The 26844-nt window shown below is 39.8% G+C and overlaps 1 protein-coding gene across 14 annotated transcripts in view; it reads right to left on the bottom strand.

Annotated features, from left to right (window-relative positions):
• LMO7 (LIM domain 7) overlaps positions 1 to 26844 on the bottom strand; it is a 139143-nt gene that overhangs the window by 95316 nt on the left and 16983 nt on the right. For all 14 annotated transcript variants that reach the window (XM_054209132.1, XM_054209079.1, XM_054209069.1 and 11 more), the window contains exons 2-3: positions 7071 to 7141; positions 3619 to 3688 (exon numbers count right to left, since the gene is read on the bottom strand). In XM_054209132.1, coding sequence (XP_054065107.1) covers positions 3619 to 3688; positions 7071 to 7141 — 141 coding nt within the window. The remainder of the gene's footprint in view (positions 1 to 3618; positions 3689 to 7070; positions 7142 to 26844) is intronic.

Raw genomic sequence — 26844 nt, 5'->3', positions numbered from 1 at the left:
GCCTCATTGCTCAGGAAACCACCTCAAGAGCTGCATGGACATTTCTTTGGTCACCTGTCTTTGGCCACCACTTCCCTGCAACAGCTCCGGTACTCGCCTTACCCCCCATGAAGCAGTTCAGTTTTCCAAACTGGAACAGAAATGAATAGATAAACACAGCTAAGGTGATGGCTAGGTCTCACCCAAACTGTGGAAGGCACATGCCTCAGAAGAGAAACAGAGCAGCAAGCTTCTTGAGGGAGATCAAGTTATGGCCGAGTCCAACTCTCCTTTCCCAAAAAGTTTTAATAAACCTTCCCACGCAAGCTGCAGCCCAGCCTTCCTGCACTATGCCAAACTGGGGGTAAGTTTAATAAATTTTTTTATGCTTGCCTGTTAACCATTCAACATTTTTTTCTGTTAACTGAATGCAGAGTTTCATTTCAATATTTAATCATCAAGACACATGTATTTATTTATCCGTTCCACCATGATTATACCTGAACCACTGCGATCCACATCCAAAAAAAAAAAAAAAAAAGTATTGCTAGAGAGCAGTATAATCGAACTAAAGGTGAAAGCTAAGGCTTATATTCAGTTGTCCGAAATGTGCTTGGAATTTAGGCAATACTGCTAAAATAAAGCTCCTATTAGATTTTATGATAACTGAGACGTCATAAAAGTAAATGTGACATAACAAATTAATAATGCATTTCCTTCACTTAAAAAAACAAACAAACAAACAAACAAAAAGCACCTCACCTTAACTCAATACAAAAGAGTATGCACACAATATTCCATATAAAACAGAATGTTTCGTTATTCATATAGGCTTTCGCTTCCTATTTAAATCAAAAAAATTGTTTTCAAAATAACCATGAAGTCAAAGAAACACTATAATGAAACCCTTCTGGAGATTAAACCGAAGATGCCTGTTGAACACTGTATTTCTGTATTGCTGAAAAAACCTGCCAAGTATTTGAAGTGAACACAATACTTAAAAAACACACTTATATGGAAGTCAAATATATTAAGTCCCTAGGGAACAAAACCAAACCTGAAGAAATTCCTGGAGGGGAAGAAAACAAAGGAGGAAGAAAAAAAAAAAAAAAAAAAAAAAGAAACAAGATGTCTTTTAAAGCATTTGTTTCCTGCTGATAATCAGACTCCACAAAACTGTCAAGAAAACAGGTTCTTTGTTTCCTTTTAATCAGAAAAGCCAGGAGAGAAATGGATGCTAGTTGCCCAATGATGAATGCATAAAATGCTTTGGGAATGGACTTGAGGACACGAGTCTACAGGGCCACGAAGAAGCTGTAGGAAGAACGTGATCAAAAGATGTTCAGATTACAGGATTTGTGACACCCAAATTGAAGTTCCGGCATCTGTTTACCCTTTAAGAAAAAAAAAAAAAAAAAAGCCATCTCTTGAAGTTAAAATTTCCATCTGGTTTTTAAAAAAAAAAAAAAAAAAAAAAGTCCCCCTTTCAGTCATTTCTAAATCTCATAAAGGCTTGGTGGGGAGCAATTAATGCAAGACTGAAAGACACTGAGAACACCAGAAGTGAGAGCGATAGAATTATATATATGAAACCACACAAAACACTATCTAGAAGCAGATTTGTGAGAGAAGCAACTTCCAAGCAATGAAAATATTTCCAGAACATGGCAAGCAAGCCTACCGGCTAATTCTTTAACAAGCTGTTTCCATCCCTGAATCCTATGGTTCATCAGCCACAGTATCCCAAGCCTGTCAGATATCAATGCTTGCTTTTCTGTAAATGCAAGAAACCCATCATTTTTGGTTTGAGTTTTCTGTGCCGGGATGAAAGCTGGGCTCTTCAAAGCTGGTATAACTGAGCATTCCTCTCAAGTCTCGGAAAACACATCTCCACTCCCACTATTGCCATCGTAAGCACCATCTTCTGAAATCCTCCCATTATGGCCCTCAATCATGATCTTCCCTACTGAAGTATTTATGTTAAAATCTTTTCCACGGGTTAGCACAAAACATCAGCTCTCTCAATTACTATCCTCAAGTGGTATTTTAACAACAATACCACTGGATGATCTTGGTTTAGGAGAATCATTCACCTTTTCTCCCCTTTCCTATTTTTTAAGGCTTGTATGAAGGAACAATAATACACTACAAGTAAGATATAAACTACGCACATAATGAATACTCCAAATTTTTTCGTCTGGTAACAAACGAGAAAAAGCATATAAAAACAAGAGTTCTCACAGTTATGTGATTCAAGACAACTCTTAAGTCACCACAAAAATGAAATCTAGCCTATGGTTTTATGGTTTGGATCAAATGGCTACTTCAGAGGCCACTTAGGCACTCAAACTGCTGATAGAATAACTGTGCTGTCCTCCCCAGAATGATTTTGTTTTCATTTGGATTCTTTTTTGGATGGCTCACGGGAAAAGAATGTGCAGCACTCATTATTCGCAAGCCTAATACCCTGAGCTTTTCTGGGACAAAGGCGACTAATACTTTCTACATTTGTTTGATGTGGAAATGCACGTTCTCAGCTTGTACAATAATATATGGCAACTTAATCCAACCTTATGACCTCCAGACAAGTTAACTACACTTCTTCTCTAATGAGATACACAGCTGACCAGCAAAAGCAGATGTTTTGTTAGCTCATCCATTAAAACACATAAATAAAAGTATCTAGAGATGTTTTGCATTCTACTCCTATTAAGAAATCAGGTAACTTTCCCTAATGTTGAGATTGCATGTTTACCATAAAGTGGGATTTTCTGCTTATTACAGGAATCACGCATATGGTCCCTGTTCACCTTGGGTCTTGTAAGATGAGACCAATAATTCTTGTGACAGGACTAAATGGCCTAGATACCCTAGAGACACGAAGAGCCAACAAGGTTTTTGTAGGGGGAAAAAGAGAAAATGGTGAAGAAAAAATTATTTTAATTCATTTACACACAAAAGAGTTTCTGATGCTAAATGGCTACAAAATTTATCCTACGCTCTCTGGCCTGCAAATTTGCCAAAGAGCATAGAGGAAATCTTTTAAATTTCCTGTGAAAACGATTACATGGTATCTCCCCCCTCACCCCCCCAACAACGTGATTTACAGCCAAAACATTGGCAAATCCCTCAACTGAAGCCTGAAGAGAGATCTTTGCATCATCAGAGTTATTTTAATGCAACCTAAGCTTTGCTGTGGGTGGGGAGAAGCAGATTCTAAAAATACTCCAGTTACAGAGAACGCTTCCTCGTCTGGCCATTCCCTAATAAAGGGACATGTGAAGTGGCTTGAAAATATAAAGTAGTATGGTGGCCTTTACATAAAGACAGAAAATGCTATATATGTTTGTGGACAGGAGCAATCAGTGCTTGATACATCTGGGAACGATAGCGATTCATGCAGTGACAAGCTGATTAAAGTTACAGATCCAAATCACAGAACACATAATTTTTGCGGTCAAATTCAATGTATAAATGGTAAAATTTTAAACAAAAATGGAAATGGAGCTAAAATTTTGAGAACTTAGTAGGTTTTGGTAGCAAGACCATGGAAGAACAGTAGGCAAGAGAGTGCTCATTAAAAAACAAATATAACTTGGTGTCACATCCCAAGATATTAGATTTGATGTCATTACTTACCAAGCCAGCTATTGGAGTTGACAGACGATTGATCTTCTTAATGATACCAGGTTTGATCTTGTTAATCAAACTAGAAAGAAGTCATATGATTTTTCTGTTACATCATCAAGTTTATTTAGGCATGAGCATCAATACTTATTAAGAAGTATTTTGCATATAGTCCTACCTTATACCACTTGAACCAAGTAAATTTGCACCTACTAACGCCCCCTAATTTGTTTTTTAAATCAGTTTTCCAAGAAGTGACAAGCAACAACAGATTGCAGAAGCAAAAAAGGGACAAGTCACACACACACGAAATTTCCAAGAACTGTAAAGTGAGAAAGAAGAAAAGAAAATGACTGCATTGGCGTAGGCAGAAGATCTGTGTTTAACATCACCACTCATGTAGTAGAATTAGAGGCAAATTTCCCATTTAAAGATTTTCCTCACATAAAAGTTATGATGCAGAAGATGTCAAAAATATATCTGAATATTAATTTTCAGAGTCCAGTGTGAAAGCACTGATATTGCTCTAAGTGTAGGAAACCAACTCAACTTTCATAATGCTGTCAAGCCCAGCATGATGCCTGCAACAACCATTTTTGGCACATATAATTGACATGCACAAGTCATTTTCAGTCTCAGCAGAAGAGATTGTGCCTCATATCACTCTCACTTGACATAAAATTCATAATTAAACTGGGAAGATAGGACAGACTAATGCAACACTGTTGAATACACAAGCCCGAACGCATACCTTGTCCTGCAGTGAGGATGAGGCACCTTTATACCCAGGTTTTCAGTCATGGAGGTAGGGAAATACTGTGGTTCACCAAATTACACGCTAGACCACAGGATCAACAGAGAACGGGGACCTCAGGACACCCTGCAGACTTCATCTGCCTGTATACCTTTGAGGATTTTGGACTTGCTCCCTCTTCTTGTTGCCGCTTGTCTGGGCAGACCCTTTACCCCACACAGAGCATCAGCAAGGTTTTGTGATCTACCCACGCCAATGCAGAGTCGGGACCTAGAGTTTAAAGCTCTATGTGGGAAAAGGCATTTTTTGCTCAAGCAGCAAATGTATTTGGAAAATAAACACAAATAACAGAGTTTACCTATACACACTGGAATAGAGGATAGATTTCTAAGTGCCTGCAGAAGAAGGAATAATGGCTGCAGGTCCTGTGATTTTTCAACTGCATTAAGTTATTTGGTAAACAAAACACATTTGATGACTTTTCCAAAAACAACAAAAAAAAAAGTGATCTGTTGAGGTGGAATTCAAGAGAAAAGTTTGCGTTCAAAACTGCTATAATTTAAGTCAAATATACCGTCTCCAGAGGTAATATATCTGTGGACGCTAAATTAGCCATGTCACAGGTGAACTAAGGAAATGAGTAACGTCATGTCTAGTTTGTCTCAGTTATTTAAGATCTTTCACTCTATTGACTTTGGTGAAAACTGGAGATTTGAAAACCTTTCCCATCTTGCTTTTTTTCCTGTTTCCACAGGATTTCTATGTAAATTGTGTTCAAGTATGTCAAATTTAAAATTATGACACAGGAGGACAGCTACATGATTTAGTGCAACATAACGAGGCTTCTTTTGCTTTAAAGAAAGTTGCATGCCTCCTAAGGCAAGCTGCTCAGCTGAAGAAATTAGAGGATGTTTTTTCTTGCATATGGCTATTAAGTACAGATAAATTTAACTGATTTGCATTTGGCAGATGGAGACTCATATTCTTTTGCCAAATAAGCCTCAACAATGAAGATATCAGAGGATTAGAATGTATTAGTTCATTGCCAATTCTTAAAGGCATTATTTAAAAGTTACAGCTGAATACAATACACACTTCCCACTAAATACATACCTGAAAAAAATACCTTATTAAAAGTATAAACTATTTTGATTACCACATTTGTCTAGTTAACATTTGATTACATAAGAAATGAAAATACATCTCTACAACACCACGCAAAATGAATCAACTCCCCCATATCACAAAGATAACCGCAGAAGCAACTAGCAAGAGAGACTGGATGGGCAAAGGACCCAAAGAGAAAAACAAAGGCAAGGACAGAAAACGCAGTAATAGTCACAGAAGGGAAAATGCAGGAACGTTCCCTTTTTGCATTTGCTTTTGTTATTTTTGATATACAGTAAAAAAAAAAAAAAAGCCAGAGAACTGAACCTTTATAAATATTTTCTGAAAGTTAGCTTGACTGAACTAAGAGTGGCTTTGAGATTGGAGATAGTTTTTTTAAGCGTCCCAGGTAGTTCTCTAATGAGATTTCTCTTGCACTGGCATTCTAATGACATTTACACCTGCCGTTCCTTAAAATACTAAGGGATTAGCACCACTTCCAGTCCTGGAAACCTGTTCCAGTAAGTACAAAACCAATTACAGATATGTAGAAGAGACCTGACGAGTGGACATTTTACACCTCTGACTCAGTCTAGCAACGAAACCAGACAAGTCTCATTATTACCAAGCCTATAATATATAAGCACAAGGAAGCCTTTTAGAGCAAGCACTCCAAAAACAGCTGAGGTCAGAGTTTGTTGTTGAAGGCAATAACTAAGTCAGCCTGGAAAGTACTGAAACCTGGACTGCACGGGCACATACATAACAACATATTTCTACATTATGCTGAGACGCAATCCACTTACTTTTATCATCCTAAAGTGTTTGGGTTTTGTTTGTTGTTTTTTGTGTTTGGTTTTGGTTTTGGTTTTTTTTTAAAGTATGTTTTTATAAAGCATGCCAAGTGACATCCAATAGATTCTACATTATTGAGATACTTGGATGTAACCACAAGAACAGTATTTGCAAGTAATAGCACATGAAATCAAATGCCTGCCTGTTATCTTTAATTTACAGTTTTAAAAAGTTCACTTCTGAAAGGTACTTTTTAAAAGAAAACTTCCTGAGTGTAAAGTTCTCTGGTAGGAACAGGTAGCTTTCAGGATTTAGAGAACCAGCAGCACACACAGTTTATGATAATTTCTTACAAGGCGGTAGGGATGGAGGACCCAAACCCAAACAACAGCAGTGGGTATAGGGGTAACCGAGTGCTTTGATCCAAGCCATGGCCACACCACCTTGCACAAACTGAAGAGAAAGCCCAGTGATACCAGGAGCATTATAACCAATCAACGGATCAGCACATCTCTCTGATAATCAATCAGAGGATCAGCACAACCCTGCCAATAACACATGAAAAAGTGTGTGGGACAACACATGGAACATTGAGATCTAGAAAGAGGATGTCTGAAAGCTGTTCTTCCTTCCCACGGCAAACAACAGGTATTAAAAATAAATAAATAAATAATATGTATTTATTACAAAATATGTTTGGTACTTCAAAAAAAAATAAAAAAAAAAATAAAAAAATCAGAGTCCAGCAAGGAAAGAGGCCAACTGATGTTAACCTGAAGGATTCCTACGTAGATTAGTCAATACTCACTCGCACAACAGGACTCCATTTTCTAGAGCTGCTCGAAAGTCTTTGGTTCCAAAGCTTTTCCCAGTAACTGTCTGTAAAAATAAGAATTCAGAGTTAGTTGGACACGCGCAGAAAATCAGGACTAGCAAGAGTATCTAAGTAGTACAAAAAAAAAAAAAGAAAAAAAACAGTAAACCAGCAAAAACTTTTTGATTCAACACTTAGTTCATAGTATTATTTTCTTATATTAATTTCAAAAGAAGCATTTGAAAACTAGTTCTTCATGCCTCAAAAGAAGTCAGATCCAACATCTTTAAGTAGTTTCCTCTAGTGTAAAACAATCTTCAGCTAAATTCTGTGGGGATACTTCTTATTTTCTAAAGCAATAGCAGCCACATTGAAAAGAATAAAGTAAATTTCAAGCAGAAGTGCAAAAGAGAGAAAAAGTCTTTTATCTCCTACTTCATATTACAGCGTGTATACTCATGATATCTGGCACAAAGTATTTTAATGGGGTTGTTTTTTTTCCTGCCACTTGCACCTAAGGCAGTGTGACTAAAGAACCACTCTGGCAAGTCTGTATTACCACGTGCACATCGATTCCCATTACTTGGCAAGCCGTAAGACTATACTAATGGGACTACTTTTCATATTCAGAGTGAAAAGCAGTGAACAAGAACAATGTCTTATAAAAGATTTAAGATACTCAATGCCAAAAGCATTGCCTACAGGTTTTCAGCAGTTGTTTTCCACTAAAAAAAAAAAAAAAAAAAAAAAAAGAGAGAAGAGATTTGCTCCCGGCATAAACTCCCTCCATCTTGAACGAGACCATCAACGAGACCCTGCTCAAGTCTAAACTCACTTGGATTCTTCTTACTAGATCCCTTCTCTGTCCCCATCCCTTGAAGGGACTACATTTGGCAGATTTGTTCTAAACACCCAGATTAGTAACCCACACATAAGTCAGAAAAGGAGTCAACATTCCTAAAATAGTACAAAAGAGAGTTTTCTCCCAGTTGGGTATAGGAATCGAAGACTAGGAAGGGTATTTGTTTGAGCTTAGAGGTCACCGTGTTTGAGCTTAGAGGTCACCAGGTAATTATGAACCTCCCTTTGGGGATCCTGACCATCCCCGATACTTCACAGGACTTCAGGCACACAATTAAATGTGCTGTGGAACCTGCGTGCATCCAGACTAAAGCTACTGGTTACCACAGTAATTAAGGAAATTAGTAGCGAAACAAATGAGCTGTGCTTGGTAAAAAAGCAAAGGAGAGGATGCGGCTCTTTAAGGACCTGTTACATTATCACCCTATTATTTTTTTCCTAAATTGCAAAAGGAATTATAGTAACACCAGAAATGCTAGAATTTAAGCAAGTGGTTTTTATATAAGTTATTTTTTAATTAAAAAGCTGTAACTTCTATCTCCCTCTTCAGAACAAATTTAGATGTTACAAAAATCTTCTTTAGGGTTTAGGTTTTTTGCCCTAGGATTTAACAAATAAGGAGCGAGAAAGAATTATGACAAACCAACTTGACATCAGAAAAATTTCAACATGCAGGTTCAGGTAGGTGGGGTTCGGGAAGGGAATCAACCCCAAAATTTTTAACAACAAAAGATGACAGTGATTCCCCTGGGAGAACTTCATTTTATACAATATTCCTTTAACAGTCTGTTCTTAAAGAGTAGATGTTGCATCTTAGTTATATCGTTTTCAAGAATCATTTCAAAACACAGCATCTGAAAATTACCCTTATCTCTAATAAAATACGGCTTTTTGCTTCCAAATTTCTATAGAAAGCTGTTATATTTAGAGATAATAATTTTGAGGAAACTAGCAAATGTAACATAACATCACTGAAAGTTTAAATATAAACATTTGTGTTCCCTAGGTAATGGGAAATATGGGTTATAAATTAAGCCCTTCATTCTGCAAGCTAGAAACTTGAAGTTTGCATGTTATACAGCAGAACCGTACTGCAATAGGGGCTGTAGCATAGGGGTCTGGCTTTATGGTTTTGTTTCAAACTCCAACAAGTTCTTCGAGTCCAAAAGTTATTCTCATTCTGGAGTTGCTGCTGACATCTACAGGACTACACAGTCCTAATGTTTGGTTTTATATAGAGAGTTCACTGGTAAGTCATGCATGCAATAGATGGTGAGATGGTTCCTTCACCTAGAGTTGGGCCCATCCCAAAACTGCAATGTCTTATATATCCACAAACAACATTCACACTGAAATTCCTTAAAAAAAACCCAAAAACAAAACCAAAAAAAAATCTAGAACTGCAGCATGTAGCTAAGGAGATCACTCCTCAAATATTATTCTCCAGAAGTCAAGCAGCACATGCCACTGAAGACACAGAACACAAGAGTGCCACGCTGCAGTGCATAATCATGTTTTCATGGTGCGTCTTGTGGTCTTTTCCACAAAAGAAAAAACACCACCACCTCAGTCTCCAAAATGGAGTGTGGAACATTTCTGACTGCCACAAAGTCTTCAGGCACATGACCTCAGGTAACTAGAAGCCACCCTTGAACAAGAAGAGAGTCCAACTTGAGTACAAGCTTGTAAATGCTACTATTAGACTTGCAGACCTCTTAAAATTACATTAGAGGGCATTACACTGGAAGCATTTTGACTAAGTTATTTGTGCAGCCACTGCGGCAATCAACACTGATTTGATAAACAGGATGGAGCTGCCAGACCAATCTTGTGACCCTCAGATTTTGGCGACTACGTGGTTTGTTGACATTAAAATAAAAGCGTCGATACTGCCAAGTTAGGTTTCATTAATATTGACTTTTAAAGGATAACTAATAATTAAGTAATTAAGAGGTATTCTCAAGGAACAATTTAACACTGGTGGCTTGAAACCGAAACGTTTCCAGGTTGCACAACACCTTGAATTTGTTGATGTCACAAAAATAAGTACTCCATTTTAAACCCAGCTTCTGTACAGAGATGGAGGACGTTTCTCAGCACAGAATTTCATCTGGCTTATACTCACTGCAAGGCATCAAGCACAGCTGTAACTACCATAGCCTACATAGGAACTAAGTATCATTTTAAAAAAAAAAAAAAAAAAAAAAAAAAGGAAAGCCATGGACTGGCTCAGAGTTCTCTGACTTTTAAGAACTTGAGTAAGACAAAATGAATCCCAACCTGAGATATTACATCTTCAAACAATGTCTACGATTTGTGAGTCACTGTTTATTCATTAAAACTGGTTATACTGGGTGTGGTACTCTTATGTAATAGACATAATTGATTTTGGACAATTTTTCAACCACTTAGGCCATGTGAGCTACCAAATAATAAAGGCAATATCTTGCAAAAGTGTTTTTTATCCATGTTTGAACAACATCTCTTTTCAAATTATGTCTCTTTTCTCTCCTTCATTCAGATGAATCTATTCTGCTTCGTTCTCTGCCTTTTTGATAGAAAGGGAGCAATGACATAATTAAAGGCTATATCATAAAATCACATTTAATTGCTGCTGTAAAACAGTTTGATTTTATTTTTGTAAGTCAGCGTCCCCAAATACTTTGGTAACTTGCAATTGCCAGGTCCAAGCAATTTACTTCAAACAGTATGCAAATCAAGGTCTTTACTTAAATTTAGACATTTAAAAAAATGCTTACACACACACACGCACAGAGGGCCAGTTTAATTTCAGGTTTGCTGTGATTCCTGTAGGAGGAGGCAAATCAAGAAGAAATAACCAGACGTCAACCATTCTGAAGATGGCATGACATCAAAATCACGATGGACTGAACAAAAAGCACCCAGCACAGAAGAATACACTGATTATACGCCTCAGTACCAAAATTAACATTGAGTACATTTCTTTGGCTTGTTCTACTAGAAGCCAAATATAGCTGATCATAATAGGCATTCTTTGCCTTAAAAGCTATTCAAAATTGAAAGATTTTTCAGAGTTAGTAAGAAATACTAAGGGAGTTCATGTCACGTTGCTTCCATGGTTTACACGGGTTTGAATGGCTTCAGCAGAAAGGCAGTTCCACCACAGGACGGCAGACGTTTTCAAATGGGTTGGCTTCCCATACATACCACCACGTGCAATTCAGAAGAGGCGGGTTTCTCAATTTAACTTTGCAGTGGTGGAAACACCAAAGCTAGACTCTTCCCCATCCAATGCAAGACTGACACCACAAATACAGGCACGCTAGCTAACCCATTCTCCGTCACAAAAGCGTTAGCTGCTCAGAAACAAGGAGGCGGCACTGCATCCTAACCAGCCTGTCACCTAAACGATGCCTTGCTGCAGAGGAGCCAGGTACTCACCATCCAGCCGGCTCCACAGTTCACGCTGGCCAGCCACGCTCTCTCCATCTCATTCAGAGCTCCTCTACCACCTCCCCATACGGACTGCACCATCTCAAACCATGCAAGGACCCCATGCACCAATTTGAGAGAAATTCTAACTGCACCAGCATGAAGCGCGCAGCTCCCTGATGTAGGGTCGTAGGTTAGGTATGGAATATTCAAGAAATACTGAACCATGCATGACAGCAACAGCCTAAATACAGGCTCATGCAAGGATCTCATGGGACAAGCAATTAATCAGACGGTGACCTCAAGGACACTACACTGATTTATGAACTTCAGGTCCCCTGCGGCAAGAAAAGCCAAGTTTATCATGCTGCAGAGAGGACTGAGTGCTCACGTGCTGTTGGGAACTGGGACAATGATACAAATCTGATGCTGCGGTATGATCCCCACTGCAGAATTTCGTCTACGCCTGCCGGTTTCTGTGACACGGCCCGCCTCGGCAGATTACCTCTGGTCACATCTGGATCAGATGACACGGCAAATGGCTCCATCCTTACATAATCCCAGCATTACACAGCTCCGTTCACAGCCCTTGTTTGGCTCTAACCACCCTCATCCAATATATCATTCCAGAACGGCACTGTTACTGCAAGACGCACAGGGAGATATATAGGCTACACCCAAGCCAACAAGCAAGCATTCAAGCAACTCCCAATGCTCTGGCATCTGTACCGTTTGGCAGGGCCTAGAAGTAGATTCATGACATGTTTTATACGTTATTTCAAGCCCACTGCATTTTATGTACAGTTGTCACTAACATGCTGTAGCTCAGCCAGACAAATTTTACCTTTTAGGATCTGTCAAAAGCAGTAGGTACCTTTTCCTCTCTTGTGTTTCAGTAGGAACTCTTGGTTCTTCTGGACTGTGACCATGAGTAGCTGCTCTGTGGGACACTTTGGATGCAACACCTAAAGTCCTGCAAGAGGTCCTGCCTCCCCCTTCACAGCTAGTATTCCCTTTTAAATGCCATGCAGGATACGAGCCCCTCTTGAACGGCATATATGGTAGCTGTCAACAAAAATGCTGCCATTATGCTCTGAAGTGAGGAGCTTGTGGTGTTTGGCCTTTGCAGACTTCCTGTCCAGTTTTCTCCTCCCCACTGGTTCTTTCTCTCTGAATTTAAAAAAACAAAAAAAAAAAACAAAAAAAAAAAAAAAACAAACCAAAAACCACAAAAAAACCAAAACCCAAAACCCACAAACGAAAACAGCCCTAACATTGCCACAATTTACTCCAGTAGTCAACTGATTTATCCAAATCCTTCTCAAAGGGTACATGACAGGGGAGAAGGACCTGGAGGAACTAGAGAGGTAGGCCCGAGCAAACCTTATGAAGTTCAACAAGGCCAAGTGCAAGGTCCTGCACTTGGGTCAGGACAATCCTCATTATCAATACAGGCTGGGGGATGATGTGATAGAGAGCAGCCCTGCTGAAGAGGACTTGGGGGTACTCATGGATGAAAAGCTGGACATGAGCCAACAATGTGTGCTTGCAGCCCAGAAAGCCAATCGCAGCCTGGGCTGCATCAAAAGAAGTGTGGCCAGCAGATCCAGAGAGGTGATTCTGCCCCTTTACTCTGCTCTCGTGAGACCCCACCCGGAGTACTGTGTCCAGCTCTGGAGCCCTCAGCACAAGAAGGACATAGACCTGTTGGAGTGGGTCCAGAGGGGGGCCAAGAAGATGGTCCGAGGGCTGGAGCACCTCTCCTATGAGGACAGTCTGAGAGAGTTGGGGTTGTTCAGCCTGGAGAAGAGAAGGCTGCAGGGAGACCTTACAGCAGCCCTCCAGTACCTGAAGGGGGACTACAAAAAGTCTGGGGAGGGGCTGTTTGCAAGGGTATGTAGTGATAGGACAAGGGGCAATGGTTTTAAACTAGAGCAGGGTAGGTTTAGATTAGACATTAGGAAGAAGTTCTTTACAATGAGGGTGGTGAGACACTGGAACAGGTTGCCCAGAGAGGTGGTGGAGGCCCCATCCCCGGAGACATTCAAGGCCAGGCTTGATGAGGCTCTGAGCAACCTGATCTAGTTGAAGATGTCCCTGCTTACTGCAGGGGGGTTGGACTAGATGGCCTTTAAAGGTCCCTTCCAACCCAACACATTCTATGATTCTGTTCTATGCTATGGTAGGAACCATATTCAGAGGGTTGCTGCACACAATCTTGAACACAGAAGTGGCAAAATGAGCCATTTGGGTAGAAAGCCTTTGGTGTTGCAGCAAACAGCCCGACCACAGCAGTAACTAGTTTTCTCAAGGTCAAGCAGTAGAAAAAACCAGCTAATTTTTTAAGCAAGCATGATCTATCTCCCTGAATTTTGCGCCCTGGGAAGATGTAGAGAAAGAACAGGCATTCACATCTTCCACCCATGGGAGAACACTGCTGGCGTTTCACCTCTGGCAGCAGGAGGGATGCCAGGTCTACAACAGCCAAGGTCATAGAGGGAACATGCTGCTATCTTCCCTACTGATTACAATTTAATTCATGGTCCAACAAACTCCCGAGAGGTCAACAAGTGCTCGAGCAGCTGGTACCTACAGAGGCTTTCCCGGTCAGCTGCCCAGCAATGAACTTCTGACACTGCCCAGCCTAACACCTGCACAGGAGTCAAAAGCAGGGCCTGGATTTCTACAGAAGGGAGGTCCTCATTTCAAGTCCTCAAAATTCATTGCTAAAATCCATGACAGGCACGACTCCACTAAGCAAAAGAGCTGGGGTGGCTAGAAATAAGAAGAAAAATATCTACCAAGAATGAATATCTACCACGAGATGAATATTTTTGCCATTGATCACTTATGCTGGTCGATGTGAATGTCTCCCTTTGTATCCATAAGGCTTCTGCTCTTCAGCTGGAATAATTCCTGCTCTATTGCTCAATGCAAAGCTGTAGTCTCCTGTTTAACCCCATACCCCAAATCCCTGGGCATCGTTTAATTTCAGAGGATGTGGAAATTTTTCAATCTTCAGCCAAAACTGCCTTTGATAACAAACCAGAACAGGCATTTATAAAAGGAAATGACTGATTATTGAAAAAGTCTTACTGTTATTTTCTATCATCAGCATAATGATGGGGTCTTATTGTGGTATGCCTTCTGGACAGACATGCCAAGACTCCTGAAATAACATACAACTACATTTTTACAAAAGATGAAGAAAAACAATGAATAAGGGGCACGCAAGGAGGCACATGATTACTACTGTGGAAGGTGCGAGAAGTATAAATCTCCACTCATCAGCCGCTTACACTCTGTTTTTTCAGCTCTTCTGTCAAATTGCATAGAAAAATACAATCTGAAGGATGGAAGTGAAGTTTTTCTTCCAATATTTAAGGGAATCCCTTGACTTCAGGGAACAATACTGCAGAAAGAGCAAGGATAAACATTAGGGATCAATCAATTCAGTCAAGCTTCCCCGTCCCCCTACCCGCAATCCTGCAAAACAGCAAGATAAGTAAGCCTAGTGTTGTTTATACAGATGACTGTACTGACAGGTGTCAAACTAGGAAAAACAACTTAGTTTCTGTGATAAAAATGGTCTCACTGTATATGCAGAGATGGGCAGCATAAATTAGATGGAGGCAGATGTTCCAGTAGGATGTAAAACTTACGAATGCAAAGTAAAGTTTGAATGACTAGGAACCTCTAAAAAAACCAAATCATTGACATTTTATTGTAATGATATAGGTACATCTGATTCATTTGGAAACAACTAATTCCATAAACAATTTAAATGAGCAAGAGTTCTAACACTGACATCCTAATTGAGGCATGCTGATTTTAACTTTAATCAAGTATTTACTTTCTCGCGTGTATTTGCAACTAACTTCAGTTAAATAAAAGTGAGTATTTATACACCTTCCCAAAATAATATGAGAGTAGCATGATTATTTTAAGGTTTGCCAGATGAGGTCCATACTAATTCAGTGACTGGGGGTAAAAGAAGGGTGGCAGTGGGCACCTTAACTGTTAAGTGTTCTTAATTAAGCAGAGAAAAGGACAAAATTGTCATGAGAAAACAAACGTCCAGACATACAGTTCACCCCCAAAACAACCAGAAACCAACCAGTGAGTTCCTGAAACATGCAAAAAACTCGTTGATTGAAAGTTGTCTTTTTCAAGTAATTCACAGTATAATGGTGGTGTACCAGAGCTAGGTGTTTGTTTCTGCCACAGGGGGGGAAATGTTTTTTTTTTTTTTTTTGTTTTTTTTTTTTTTTTTTTTTAAATTAAACATACCCAGGGAATGAGGAATATGAAGGAATGATTTCTAGAAAAGTGATTGACTGAGATAACAGAAGAAGTGGTGAGCAGAGACTCCAATTTCACTGATTAGATATCTTTTAACGATCCTGTTTCACCACACATGCGCTCTCACGCTAGCCAACTTTTGAACTTGCCCATTGTGAAAGCCAGTCACTCCGTATGCCATTTCTTAAACTTTTTTCGGAAATGTCTTTGTTGTTACCTGACTTCAAGTTGTTAATGCCTTCCCAATCAGGGGAATAAGGGAACAAGAGATGAACAAATCTATGCATAGCTGTGTCTCACATGGACTCCCACATAGCATCCACCTGGGGCACAGAAAAAGCTTGCCCTGGACAGGAAGTCAGTCTGTTCTCAGCATCTCCCTTAGGTTGCTGAAATAAAAAGACTAGAAGTACATCAGCAACAACACGGCTTAGAAAAGAGGACTTGCGAGAAGACTTAAACACAGCACTGACAGAAGGTTTTGTAGGGCTGAATGAGCAGTCCAGTCACAGAAGAAATCCGTCATCTTCCTGCCATCCTGAAATGGCAACGGAGCCTCCTTTCCCATTCTCTACTTCATGCCCATATGAAGGGTTTACATTTAGAAAGCGTCCTGCAGTCACCCAGATGATTTTGTGCTTTAATTAGTATTAAAAATGTAAAAAACCAACAACAACAAAAAAAAACCCCAAACCACATTCCCCTCTAAGTCCCTCACACATCTCACTGTCTCCCAATACCCCCAAAACGACCACGGCAATTGAGCCAGGATTTGCGAGCACTGGGGAAGGGCACCACAGGGCTGGAGCCACAGCACACCGGAGATGAGAGGGGGATAACGTTTGGACTTTGCGCAGATTCTTGAGAGGCTTAACATACCCAAAGATCCAGTGATTCAGTGCCCTGACAGCCAGGCGGTACGTGACCGATGGGACGGCCAGCCACGTGCCCTCACAAAGAACTTCAAGTTCGGGCAATAATAATAATAATAAAAAGCCTCACCCCGAAAACCTCTATGCAAAATCCGTTTACACCATTGCTTATACTAAAGGAGGAAAACAAAGTTTATGACAACTGCAGCACTTCAGTTTCAGATGAACCAAGAAAAAAAAAAATATTTGTTTTTACAAGCTTCAATTAAGATAGAGGCATTACCTGAAATATTAACAGATAAAAATGTTAGTGATACTAAAATCACATTTGTCTAGGGCAAATGTAAAGAAAGGATTAAAGCAAATACAAACTCGAACTTTTTTTGCTGTAGAGGTACTAAAAATCACATTTGTCTAACATTTTAATCTATTATTTTATATTTAGTATCTTACGCAATGTCTCCACTTCACTGTAACTGCATCTTTAAATATTTTGTTCTTGTTCATTTGGAATAAACGATAAATGCAAGCTATAAAGAGCATTGTGGCGTTTGTATTTCCTAAGTTTATGGCTCAGTTTTACTACTATTGTAATTCCAGGTCAGAGAGTATATGCTGCAAGTTTCAATACTGGTTGTCATTTCATTAGCATTTGTTTTTATAGGAAAGACCTTTGCTTACGCTAATTAAGAAGAATATACTACAACTCCCCTGCTATTTGCAAGCGGGTCCCTGCTAGGATTATTTAGGTAAGTGGCCGAGCAATACAGAGATACCGAATGAAATAGCCAAAACCAGAGCACACTTCTGCCCTAGATGGCAGTTATCTGTTACAAATCAACTGCTTTGGTTCCTGGGTGTATCTAATACTTTGATTTCTTCATATATTTTAAATACCCGTGGTTCTCCAGAAGGCAAGTTGCCGGTGCCATGAGTAAAACCAGGGATCTAACCGCAAGGTCCTGAAACTACGTTCGGCAGAAAGAGGAGAAAGGCATCAGAGAAAAAGAATGCGCACAGAAGAAGGAAATGCTTTAGATACAATTGCTTTTGCGTGTTGAGCGAGGTTATTCATGCATGGAAGTAGTTTCTTGTTATTACTGGAGATTTGTCAATCTTTGCAAATTTTTCAGCCTTTTACTGGAAGCAGCACTTTGAGCGGCGTACATACTGAGACGTGGTTTGAGCCAGCTCCAGCCAAAAACATTCACCAACCCCCCCACCCCCACATGCGCGCACATAGGGTTTGGGGAACCAAGAGCCATCTCTTGCCAGGTCTTCCCTCCCGTCCCCACCGTCCCTCCCCTCTTCCGTCTCCTTCTGCACCCACAGTTTCCAACCCATTTCACCAGGTTTACTTATCTCATTAACACGGCAGCAGATGGACAGCGAGCAAAGAAATTGTGCGGAAACGAACATTTAACAGGGTCAAAAAGACACCGTAAAGGCAATTAGCATCACGTATGGAGTCTGGAAAAAATAGCCACGACCCCACTTCCCGTAAACTATGGTACTTGGCATTAATTGCAGCGCTTAAACAGCAGCTTTTAGAAATTTAATTGTTATCTAGCAACAGTTATGTAGAAATAAACTATCGGGTGGAAGCCACTGAAATTAATGCTGGTTAAGCATTAGAGCTTCAGCTGTAGAAATATTATGCTCTTTTCTGAAGCTGGAATAATTCAGGGGGAAGGATTAGCATAAGAGAACTCCACTGATATGATCCGTTCGAATCAAAATAAAAGCAACACTGTAAAGGTCTTGAATACTGCTGTGTTTATTAGTTGGGTTTGTTTTTTCTCAACTACATTTAAGTTCTAAGAAATGAGAGTGAGCAAGCAGTAGGAGAAGCTATATAGAACTGCAGCGTCAAGAAAAATGGTAATTCGGGTTTTTTAGGAATTTTTAAAGTCTGAAGTTTAAAGGAATATAAACACGTACAAAAAATTATATTGGGATATTTGAAGCACCCTGTGCGGGCACCAAGTTACTAAGCTGCGAGCGAGGCTTCTGAAGGCTCATAGACAGATACTGCATCACAGGTAATGAGCTCGTGTATTACAGCGCTGGCCGGCAGAGGACATTGCCACTGCCGCGCAGCACCATCTAATGAGAGACGCCAGGTACAGCATATGACCAGAGGCTTTGTGCTTACATGTAGTCCCTCTCCTTGGCAGGAGATGAAAGAAACTGCCTCTGGCAAAGAAATTAAATAATTGCAGTCAGAGGAGGAAGGATGGCTACGGAGGAAATTGAAGTCCAAGGGAGCCGCAAAAGGACGGCGTGCATCTGCAAAGATGACAGGAGCACAACCAGAGGAGGCAGAATATCAGTCTGGGCAAAGGAATAAGGAAGTTTATGCTCAGTAAGTTTTGCTGACAAACTCTTGTCTCTGATTAGGTTTTTGAGGAGTTCTAAAATATGAGTGCTGCCCTTTTAAAGGATTTAAATATAAAGGAATATTTGATGAACACGTAGCAAGTTACTGAAGTGTCTATGTACTTGGAGAACTCCAAACCAAACCTACTCTTGTGCTTGATCACACAGCTTTCAGCTTTTCAGGGGATCCTATTCCAGCTACGCCTCCTTCAAGACCTTTCCGTCAACTCACAGCAGACGTGGTTTCATCCTGAACAGTGGCCTACGCTACTCACACATTTTTCATAACTATATATTCCCCCCCCTCCCCGCCCAAGATGTAACTCCTTCGCTGTTTGAGATGTATTTACCTTTACAAAAATAAAATATTGCTAACAGAAATCAGGGATCAGGCTACCTTTGACCTCAAAATCAAGACTTCACTCCACTTAAAGACTAAAGATGACATGAAAAGGGTCCTTCTTAATGTACCACACTGCCCTGTCATCTGTCTTTCCTATATGAACGTTTTGGTCTACTCATTTGAGTATTTATTAATCCAAATACACCACTATCAAACTCTTATTCTCCATGGAACTGTTCTGCTTGGTTTGCAAAGCCACAGATACAAGAAGTATTAGCAGCTGTCAAAGTCATAGGTGGCCCTGCGCAGGAATAACTGCTGCACTTCAATTAGAGAATTAAGGTAAGAACATAACGGAGAGATTGTGGTCCAGAAAGGAAGCCGCAAGTCACAATTGCTGGTCTTCCAAACTCTTCCAACACTTCCCCCTTACTATCTTTCTTCTTCGACATCGTCACTCACCACTCCATTTCTGACCCAGGCTGAGCATCGATACAACCCAAGCATTACTCAACCACCTCCGGCGTGACACTTCCTCCAGCCATTTTATTGCGCCTCTGCAAATGCAGCTTTATTTATTTGATTGTTTAAGGAGCCAAACTGGTTCGACAGAGTGCTTGCCTCCTCCCCTGGGTGTGTTTAGAGGAGCCCAAGATAAGACTGACTGTCATAGCAACTCTGTGTAGCTGCTATGTACACTGCCCAGAGGTAGGGTTTAATTACTAGGCGAAAGCAGCCAATCTCCCCCTTATTACAGAAGACAATTATAATTTGCTTATATTTATTATGACATCCTTGGAGAAGTGTTCGTGACTCTTAGTAAACAATTCCATACCTTCCAAGGGGAGAGGCAGAAATTTACCCCACAGTTTCCATATTCAACCCAGTAAGCATTTAAAATGTGAATCCTCAACACCCAGTTCTTTTTATACCATTAAAAAATTCCATGTTGCTGAAAACATTCATGTATTTTCCTCTGGAAAAAAAAAAAAAAGACGACGATATATTACATAATTTATCTGCATATGGCTGACACGTCCTTTCTCAAAGGGAGACACTGACCTTAAGTCCCGTGAGAGGTTCCAAATTGTAGGGGGCCGGTTCAGATACATTCACATAACCTCTCCTAATGATACAGCCACACTGATTAAAAAAGCCACGCAAAATGCCCACAAGAAAAGGACTGAGATGCAAGCAAACAAATTGTACCAGAAAATGTTCTATCCAGGGCTATAAAAAACAGCCTTGGAAGACTACTCTGATCCATTCATTTAGTAGGATTACACTTGTACCTTGTAACCACAGAAAAGATGCACTTTTTGGATTATAAACAGATGCATGTACTTTGGGCATTTTTCATCTCTAGCTTAACTTTCTTTTGTCTTTAAGAATAACCTTGCATTAAATGGAGTAATATTATCAGTAACTCATATGGTTTCTCTTCAAGGGAGAATATCTGTGTCCTGGAAGACTGATATTTCCTTCCACCGTAGGCAAGATGCCTCAAGCATTTCAGGTTCAAGCCACAATGGTTTCTCTAACCAACCGCCTCCCAGGGCATGCAGACTTCAGGAATGTCTGAAGTTTTGCCTAGCAACTGAGACAAAGCATAGACTACCCCCGGTTTAAACATTTTCCTCCATACATATTGCATGAAGTTATGCCAATTTCTGCTGCTTGATCTGGTACATGATTACCATTCCTACAGGAAAGTTTTGACCATTTTATTTACAGCTCAGTAGAGCAGCTGAAGAGACTTTTCCTGCCATACAAAAAAAACCAATCAAACAAAAAAAAAAAACACCACCAAAACTGGGAAGTGCCTTTAACATTAGGTCACCGCTTTATCAAAGTGGAATGATGTCTTTGGGGTTTTTTTTTTTTTAATTTAAAATTCCGGAGAGAAAGGAATGGTACTTTGTACCATCGATGTTATTTCCGATGCAGGATTTAATTTTGTTTGCGGGCATCATAAAATCATGCGTTTCATTAGACTCGCGCCCTCCTAAATATTTTCTGTTAGAACAAAAAGTTGGATGTAACTTCAGCTTGAAGCATTCAAACACTATTTGCGCAACCTTTACAGACTAACAAAGGAATTATCCCATTGAGTTAAACGAGTTGGCCACCTCGCCCAGCATCCTCGGTCCGACAGTGACCTGCACCAGGTATGTCAGCACGTTGGCAGGGTGGGGAGGGAGGATACCAGTACTTTCATATTTAGAGTAGAGGAGTTCCAGCCTTCTCTGTAATTAAGTGGTAAAAAAAAAAAAACCAAAAACCAAACCACAGATCGGGAGAGCAATGCATCTTTTCACAAACAGTTCTCTTGCATCAGAAATCATTACAGAAAAGAGAAATACCACCCACCACTTCCTCCTGCCCCCATATACCAATTTTTTTTTTTAATGCTTGCTTGCTTAAGTATCTCTTTGTTTGTGATATACAATAAGATAGGGAAACGCGTATCCCAAAAAACTGGACACGAGTCTTAACTTGTATTAAATCCGAAGTGTTAAATCTATACAACACCTTTTCAACTAAGGTACATAACCATGAATATGCCATTAAAAACTCGTGTACCTTATGCCATCCAGTGTTCTCCAAGACTGGTGCCTCAGTTTGAGCGCCTGCATTGATACCAGGCGTGACTGACACAGAATCTGCCTGTCACGGCAGAATTGATTTCACATATCTCCTGACATATTCTGACCTCTGCTGTTACAAAGTGGAATTTATTTTGACAGTAATTTTCTTTAAAACACTGCCTTAGCTGAATTAGCATTTTGCATATGTGCAATTATCCAGGGTAAAGAAGTGATAGGAAAATCACTTTTATTTGACACCATGAAGCACAAAAATAAAAATGCCCAACATTACAAGCTGCATATGTCACTATCACATAAATACACATACCCTCTTCTTTTAGCATCTGGATTCTACATATGCTGCCAAACTGTCCCAACACCTTCTTTCTCTGAGAATACATTGTTTTAGGCTTTTTATGGCAGACACCAGCAAAACCACCAAGCCCGCCAATATACGGACTATCACTGACCTGGAACTATTTAAACAACTAATTTTAAGCAGCACTCCCGCCGCCCGTTTAAGTTGCACTTTTACTACAAAAAATATTCTAAAGTAGACTAGCAAGCTCTCTTAATTATGTACAAATCTAGGACTCTATATTGAAATTTGACAGTACTGGTTAGTAAAGAAATCATATTCTAAGTAAATCTGAGTGAATTATGACTACATTGGTCAGCAAGATTTTGAAGGCAGCAAAACACCACTTTTTAAGTGATAGGTACACTCAGAGGGGAAAAAAAGAAGAAACAAGGGGGTGTCCATCATGATGCTCTACTTATAAACTTCTCTTTCCCTCCTGGATAAGAAGTCTCCTCTCAGACCTTGATCTTGAAGATTAAGGCAAGGACCTTTGCTGTACTTATCACAAATTCTCAAAGAACATTTGCTCTTCCTTTCCCACCGTAACGCCTGATACACTTCAAAATAAAATTGCATCTACAGCTTGCATTATTTCCACTAGACTTGCTGATTTTCCCATGGCTTGGGAGATGATACAGTATTTGATCAAATATTTATAAACAGCATGAATCCAAGACTCTATCTCCCAGTCAGATAACATTTTTGACTAAGGAACAGAAAGAGAGCGGCACAGTGCACAATGAGTGTTTTGGCACCAAATGCTCTTTTTATCCTCATGTTTAACTAGGAAAGAGACCCTAATCTCAAATCAGCAAGTTCACCCTTATGCCAAGAGCCTACCTCTTTTACAAGTAGGAAACTGTCTTGTTCAGGCAATATTTCATTCTAAAAAAAGAAGTTTGTTTTCACCAACAACCACGTTCTTTACCAGCAATACTAGAATTAATGTATTTTTTTTATTGTTCTGCATGTAATGACTTTGTTTTTACCTTCATGCATGTAGTTAAGCGATCTAGTTTTTTTAATCATTGAAGATCTTGCTTCTGCTGGGACAAACATATGGAAATTTCCCATAACACCTTTATTGGAGTAAAAGCAGGAAATGTAACAGCCTAATATGAATAAATCACTGAACCTTAAACTGATCCTCAACTGTAACTACAAAACAAACATTAAAACTCGGCACGGCACCCTATTGCATCGCACAGATATCCAGGTGACAGCCTGTTTGCTTACACATACACACACCGTTCCAAGAGCCATCCTCACAGGTTTTCTTTTGCCTTCGCCTGCAACCATCTGCTGGTAACTAAAACAGAAAGAACCTCCAAAAATATTACTGCAGAAGAAACACACACTCCAGAAATGAATACCTAGTTATTACTGTCAGCAAGGATGCTAAACAATGGGTTATACAAAATACCACGAGTGTCCTGTAGGTTTTGACATTATAATTGATACTTTCAAATATGGGACTACTTTAAATAAGGCGTGTCAAGACAGCTCAGTTTCCCACTCAAAAATGTTATTAATAAAGACAGCAGTTTTGCACGATATAAGGAGGAAGCCTCAGTTCTGCTGTCTGTATATAGACTACCCAGCACTACCTTGCAATCAGGCTCAAAACTTTATTTATTGTTTTAAAGGCTATTACAGAATCTGGTAGGTGTTCAATCAAATCAATAAAGTACTATGCCTAGTTTAATTTTGTCTTCTATCAAAAAACTGGTGAGAAACAGAATAGTCTAAACCAAACAGCAGTATGATTAAACAGGAACTCTTCAAGAAACCATTTAGCATAAGCAGAAGTGAAAAAAATGAACACGACGAGCATAATAAAAAGTCAGGCAAGTAAAGGAGAAAAAAATAACTAAAGACAAAGCGTAGAAGAAATTCTACGGCCATGCTAGAAGAAGAAGAAAGAACAGATCAGGTATGATGAAGGTGAATAAACACTTAATGACAAGATGGCTACAACGTTCAGTTAAAGAGCTGGCAGATTCTTCAGAGAAGCATGGGACTGGGAAAACAACCACTGAGAGTAGAAGAAAAGTCTTGAAGATGGCAAAGCTTGGAAGAATTTGCCTAATTAAGTTCTTCTGTGCTCTAGAGCATGCTCTAAGCCATTAGCAATTATCTTTGAGTTAAAGGGATGGAAAGGTCTCATTGACTGAAAAATTAAAAAGAAAAATCCCCTTTAGAGGTGTGACGATATGAGAAGAAACCAGAATAACAGTTAGAAAAACACCTAGGCTAATCTCCCCAACTTTAGCTTCCAGAAGGGTGTTAAATATTGCTGACTCGCCACCACCACCAAGCCATAGCTGCTTGGAAGGGAGACGACGCTTTGGCTTGAGAAAGTCACATATAAATAATACTTCTTTTTCCTGCTTTGGCAAAGCAACTGGTCTGATACATAAGAAAAGCAATAAGTGGGCTATAGGTGGGCTTCAGTTACGGAATTGGCAAAAAGCCTTGCTATTTTACATAAAGGCAGACAGACTGTGGAAATACAGTCCAGATAAGGAGATTAAAAGGCCATTATGTGACGGTCGGAAGAAGGTCAACATGTAAAGAGCAGGCTTCTAAGGTGCAACATCAGACTGGGATGAGGTACTAAACTGGACCCAACAGAAGTTATATCAACTTCCAGGACTCTCTAGCGTGTTCTTTAACAGAATTAGGTGAGAGACTACAACCATATTATTTATAAACCCAAACTGAGACATTGCATGAGCGTTATGGGGGGAGATGAGAATTCGCCATTCTACTCCTAAATTGGAGCACTGGTCTAAGGTTCAGCAAGAGAAGAATTCAGCAAGCTTAATTACAAAATCTTATTCTTAAAACAGGGCAACCGAACACAAAAATAGGATATTCCTGTACATCTCAAAACAATGTTAACTTTATTGGTTTGGTTGGGTTTTGTCGTTTGGTTTTTTTGTTCTGTTTTTTACGACAGCCTTGACCTCAGTTTGTAGTCAGAGACCTCCACACCCTTTTATGCACCCTTTTACCGCCTTAAGTGGTTATTTACCAGTTTGTATTGTTGCCATAGTTGTCTTACTCTTAGTTTGGTACGTGCTATTGCACTTCAAGACAAAGGAGAAAAGAGGCTTAATAGTATGAGGACTAGTTATTACAAATAAGAGATGAGACAGAGAGGAAACACTTCTTTTTCAAGTTTATCCCAGCAAAAGTTGTACTAATTGGTTTCATTTGCAGAAAATACATTTCTCATATCATAGACCAGCTTGCCAGTTTTTAAAAGGTTAAAATATATATATATATATGCCAGGAATGGTCTAGGTATAAGAATATCCGGTCTTACAAGAGAGTAATCATGAACTACGTGACCTCTGAGCTCCTTCCAGCCACATATGCAATTTCCACATGAAAGAGCTTATTACTCAGTCTCATCATCTGAATACCAAACCAAGAGAAAATTCTTAGTTAAGCATGTAAGCATCTGCAGGATTTAGGGCATAAGACAGAACAAAGTGAGTTTCAGGGGGAGTTTTGGTGTTGTTTTGGAAATGAGGTACTTCTCAGCAACTGCTCAAAACACACGATAACTTAGAGGCAAAAAATGTCTACACAAACATGAGTTTATTTTAGGATGTATGCTCCAAGTGTCAAAGCAGAAATTCAAACCTATAATGCCTACTATGACCTGATATTATTAAAACAACAAAAAAGAAAAACAGTATACCCATGGTGGGGGGACAGACACCAGTACTGCCCCCCTCAGGTAACTATAATTGCTCACATCAGGATAATTACCAACTCTGAAGACACACAATTTAAGTGGCACTTACACTATCATATATAACCCAAACACCAGACTCTATAACCCTAATGTTATGGCAAAAGTTGCATAAGCAACTACGATTTATTAGAATTTAAAGGCTAAGGTACTGGATGCATCTGATTCATGCACTCTAATGAATTCTGTTCCCAAAATAAAATTCTCTTTATGGCCTGTTAATTCTCATCACTTGCTGGGGGGCAGGAAAGAAGGAACCGACTGCTCTTTCTGCACAGAGTTATTTATATCACATAGTTTAGAGAAGCTCTTGGTGGTCCAACTTTGCTCCTCTAGTGGGCTGCTGCCCTGGAACCACTGGAGATGCCTGCAGAGAGATGGGAGATGCTTGAGGTGGTGGTGCTGAGGATGCCTACACACCGTTGGCACTTTCTGCATCTCCGCAGAGATTATGTGACTGTTTCAGACAACACCAAAATAAATAAAATTTTGGTTTCCGCTTCTGGAGGGTTGTCTTGACCTGATAAAAATAACTGGCCTACAAGCTGGAACAGGTTGTCCAGGGAGGTGGTAGATATCCCATCCCTGGAAACATTCAAGCTCAGGTTGGACGGGGCTCTGAGCAACCTGATCTAGTTGAAGATGTCCCTGCTCATTGCAGTGGAGGTTGGACTAGATGACCTTTAAAGGTCCCTTCCAACCCAAACTATTCTATGATTCTAAGCTCTGAAGGACAAAGGGCTCCCTGGGCACCTCCAATGACAGAGTTATGTAGGAGTGAGGCAGGTACCAGCAGAGAGGATTGCTACAGCTACTGCAGTGTTTTCTTTGAAGAACTTCCAGAAACCACATAAGAAAAATAATAGAAACATATTTTTTGGA

The sequence above is a fragment of the Rissa tridactyla genome, chromosome 1, assembly GCF_028500815.1.
Source record: "Rissa tridactyla isolate bRisTri1 chromosome 1, bRisTri1.patW.cur.20221130, whole genome shotgun sequence".
In the NCBI taxonomy this organism is placed as follows: domain Eukaryota; kingdom Metazoa; phylum Chordata; class Aves; order Charadriiformes; family Laridae; genus Rissa; species Rissa tridactyla.
The sequence above is the reverse complement of the archived record's forward strand: the minus strand, read 5'-3'. Positions and strand labels throughout refer to the sequence as shown.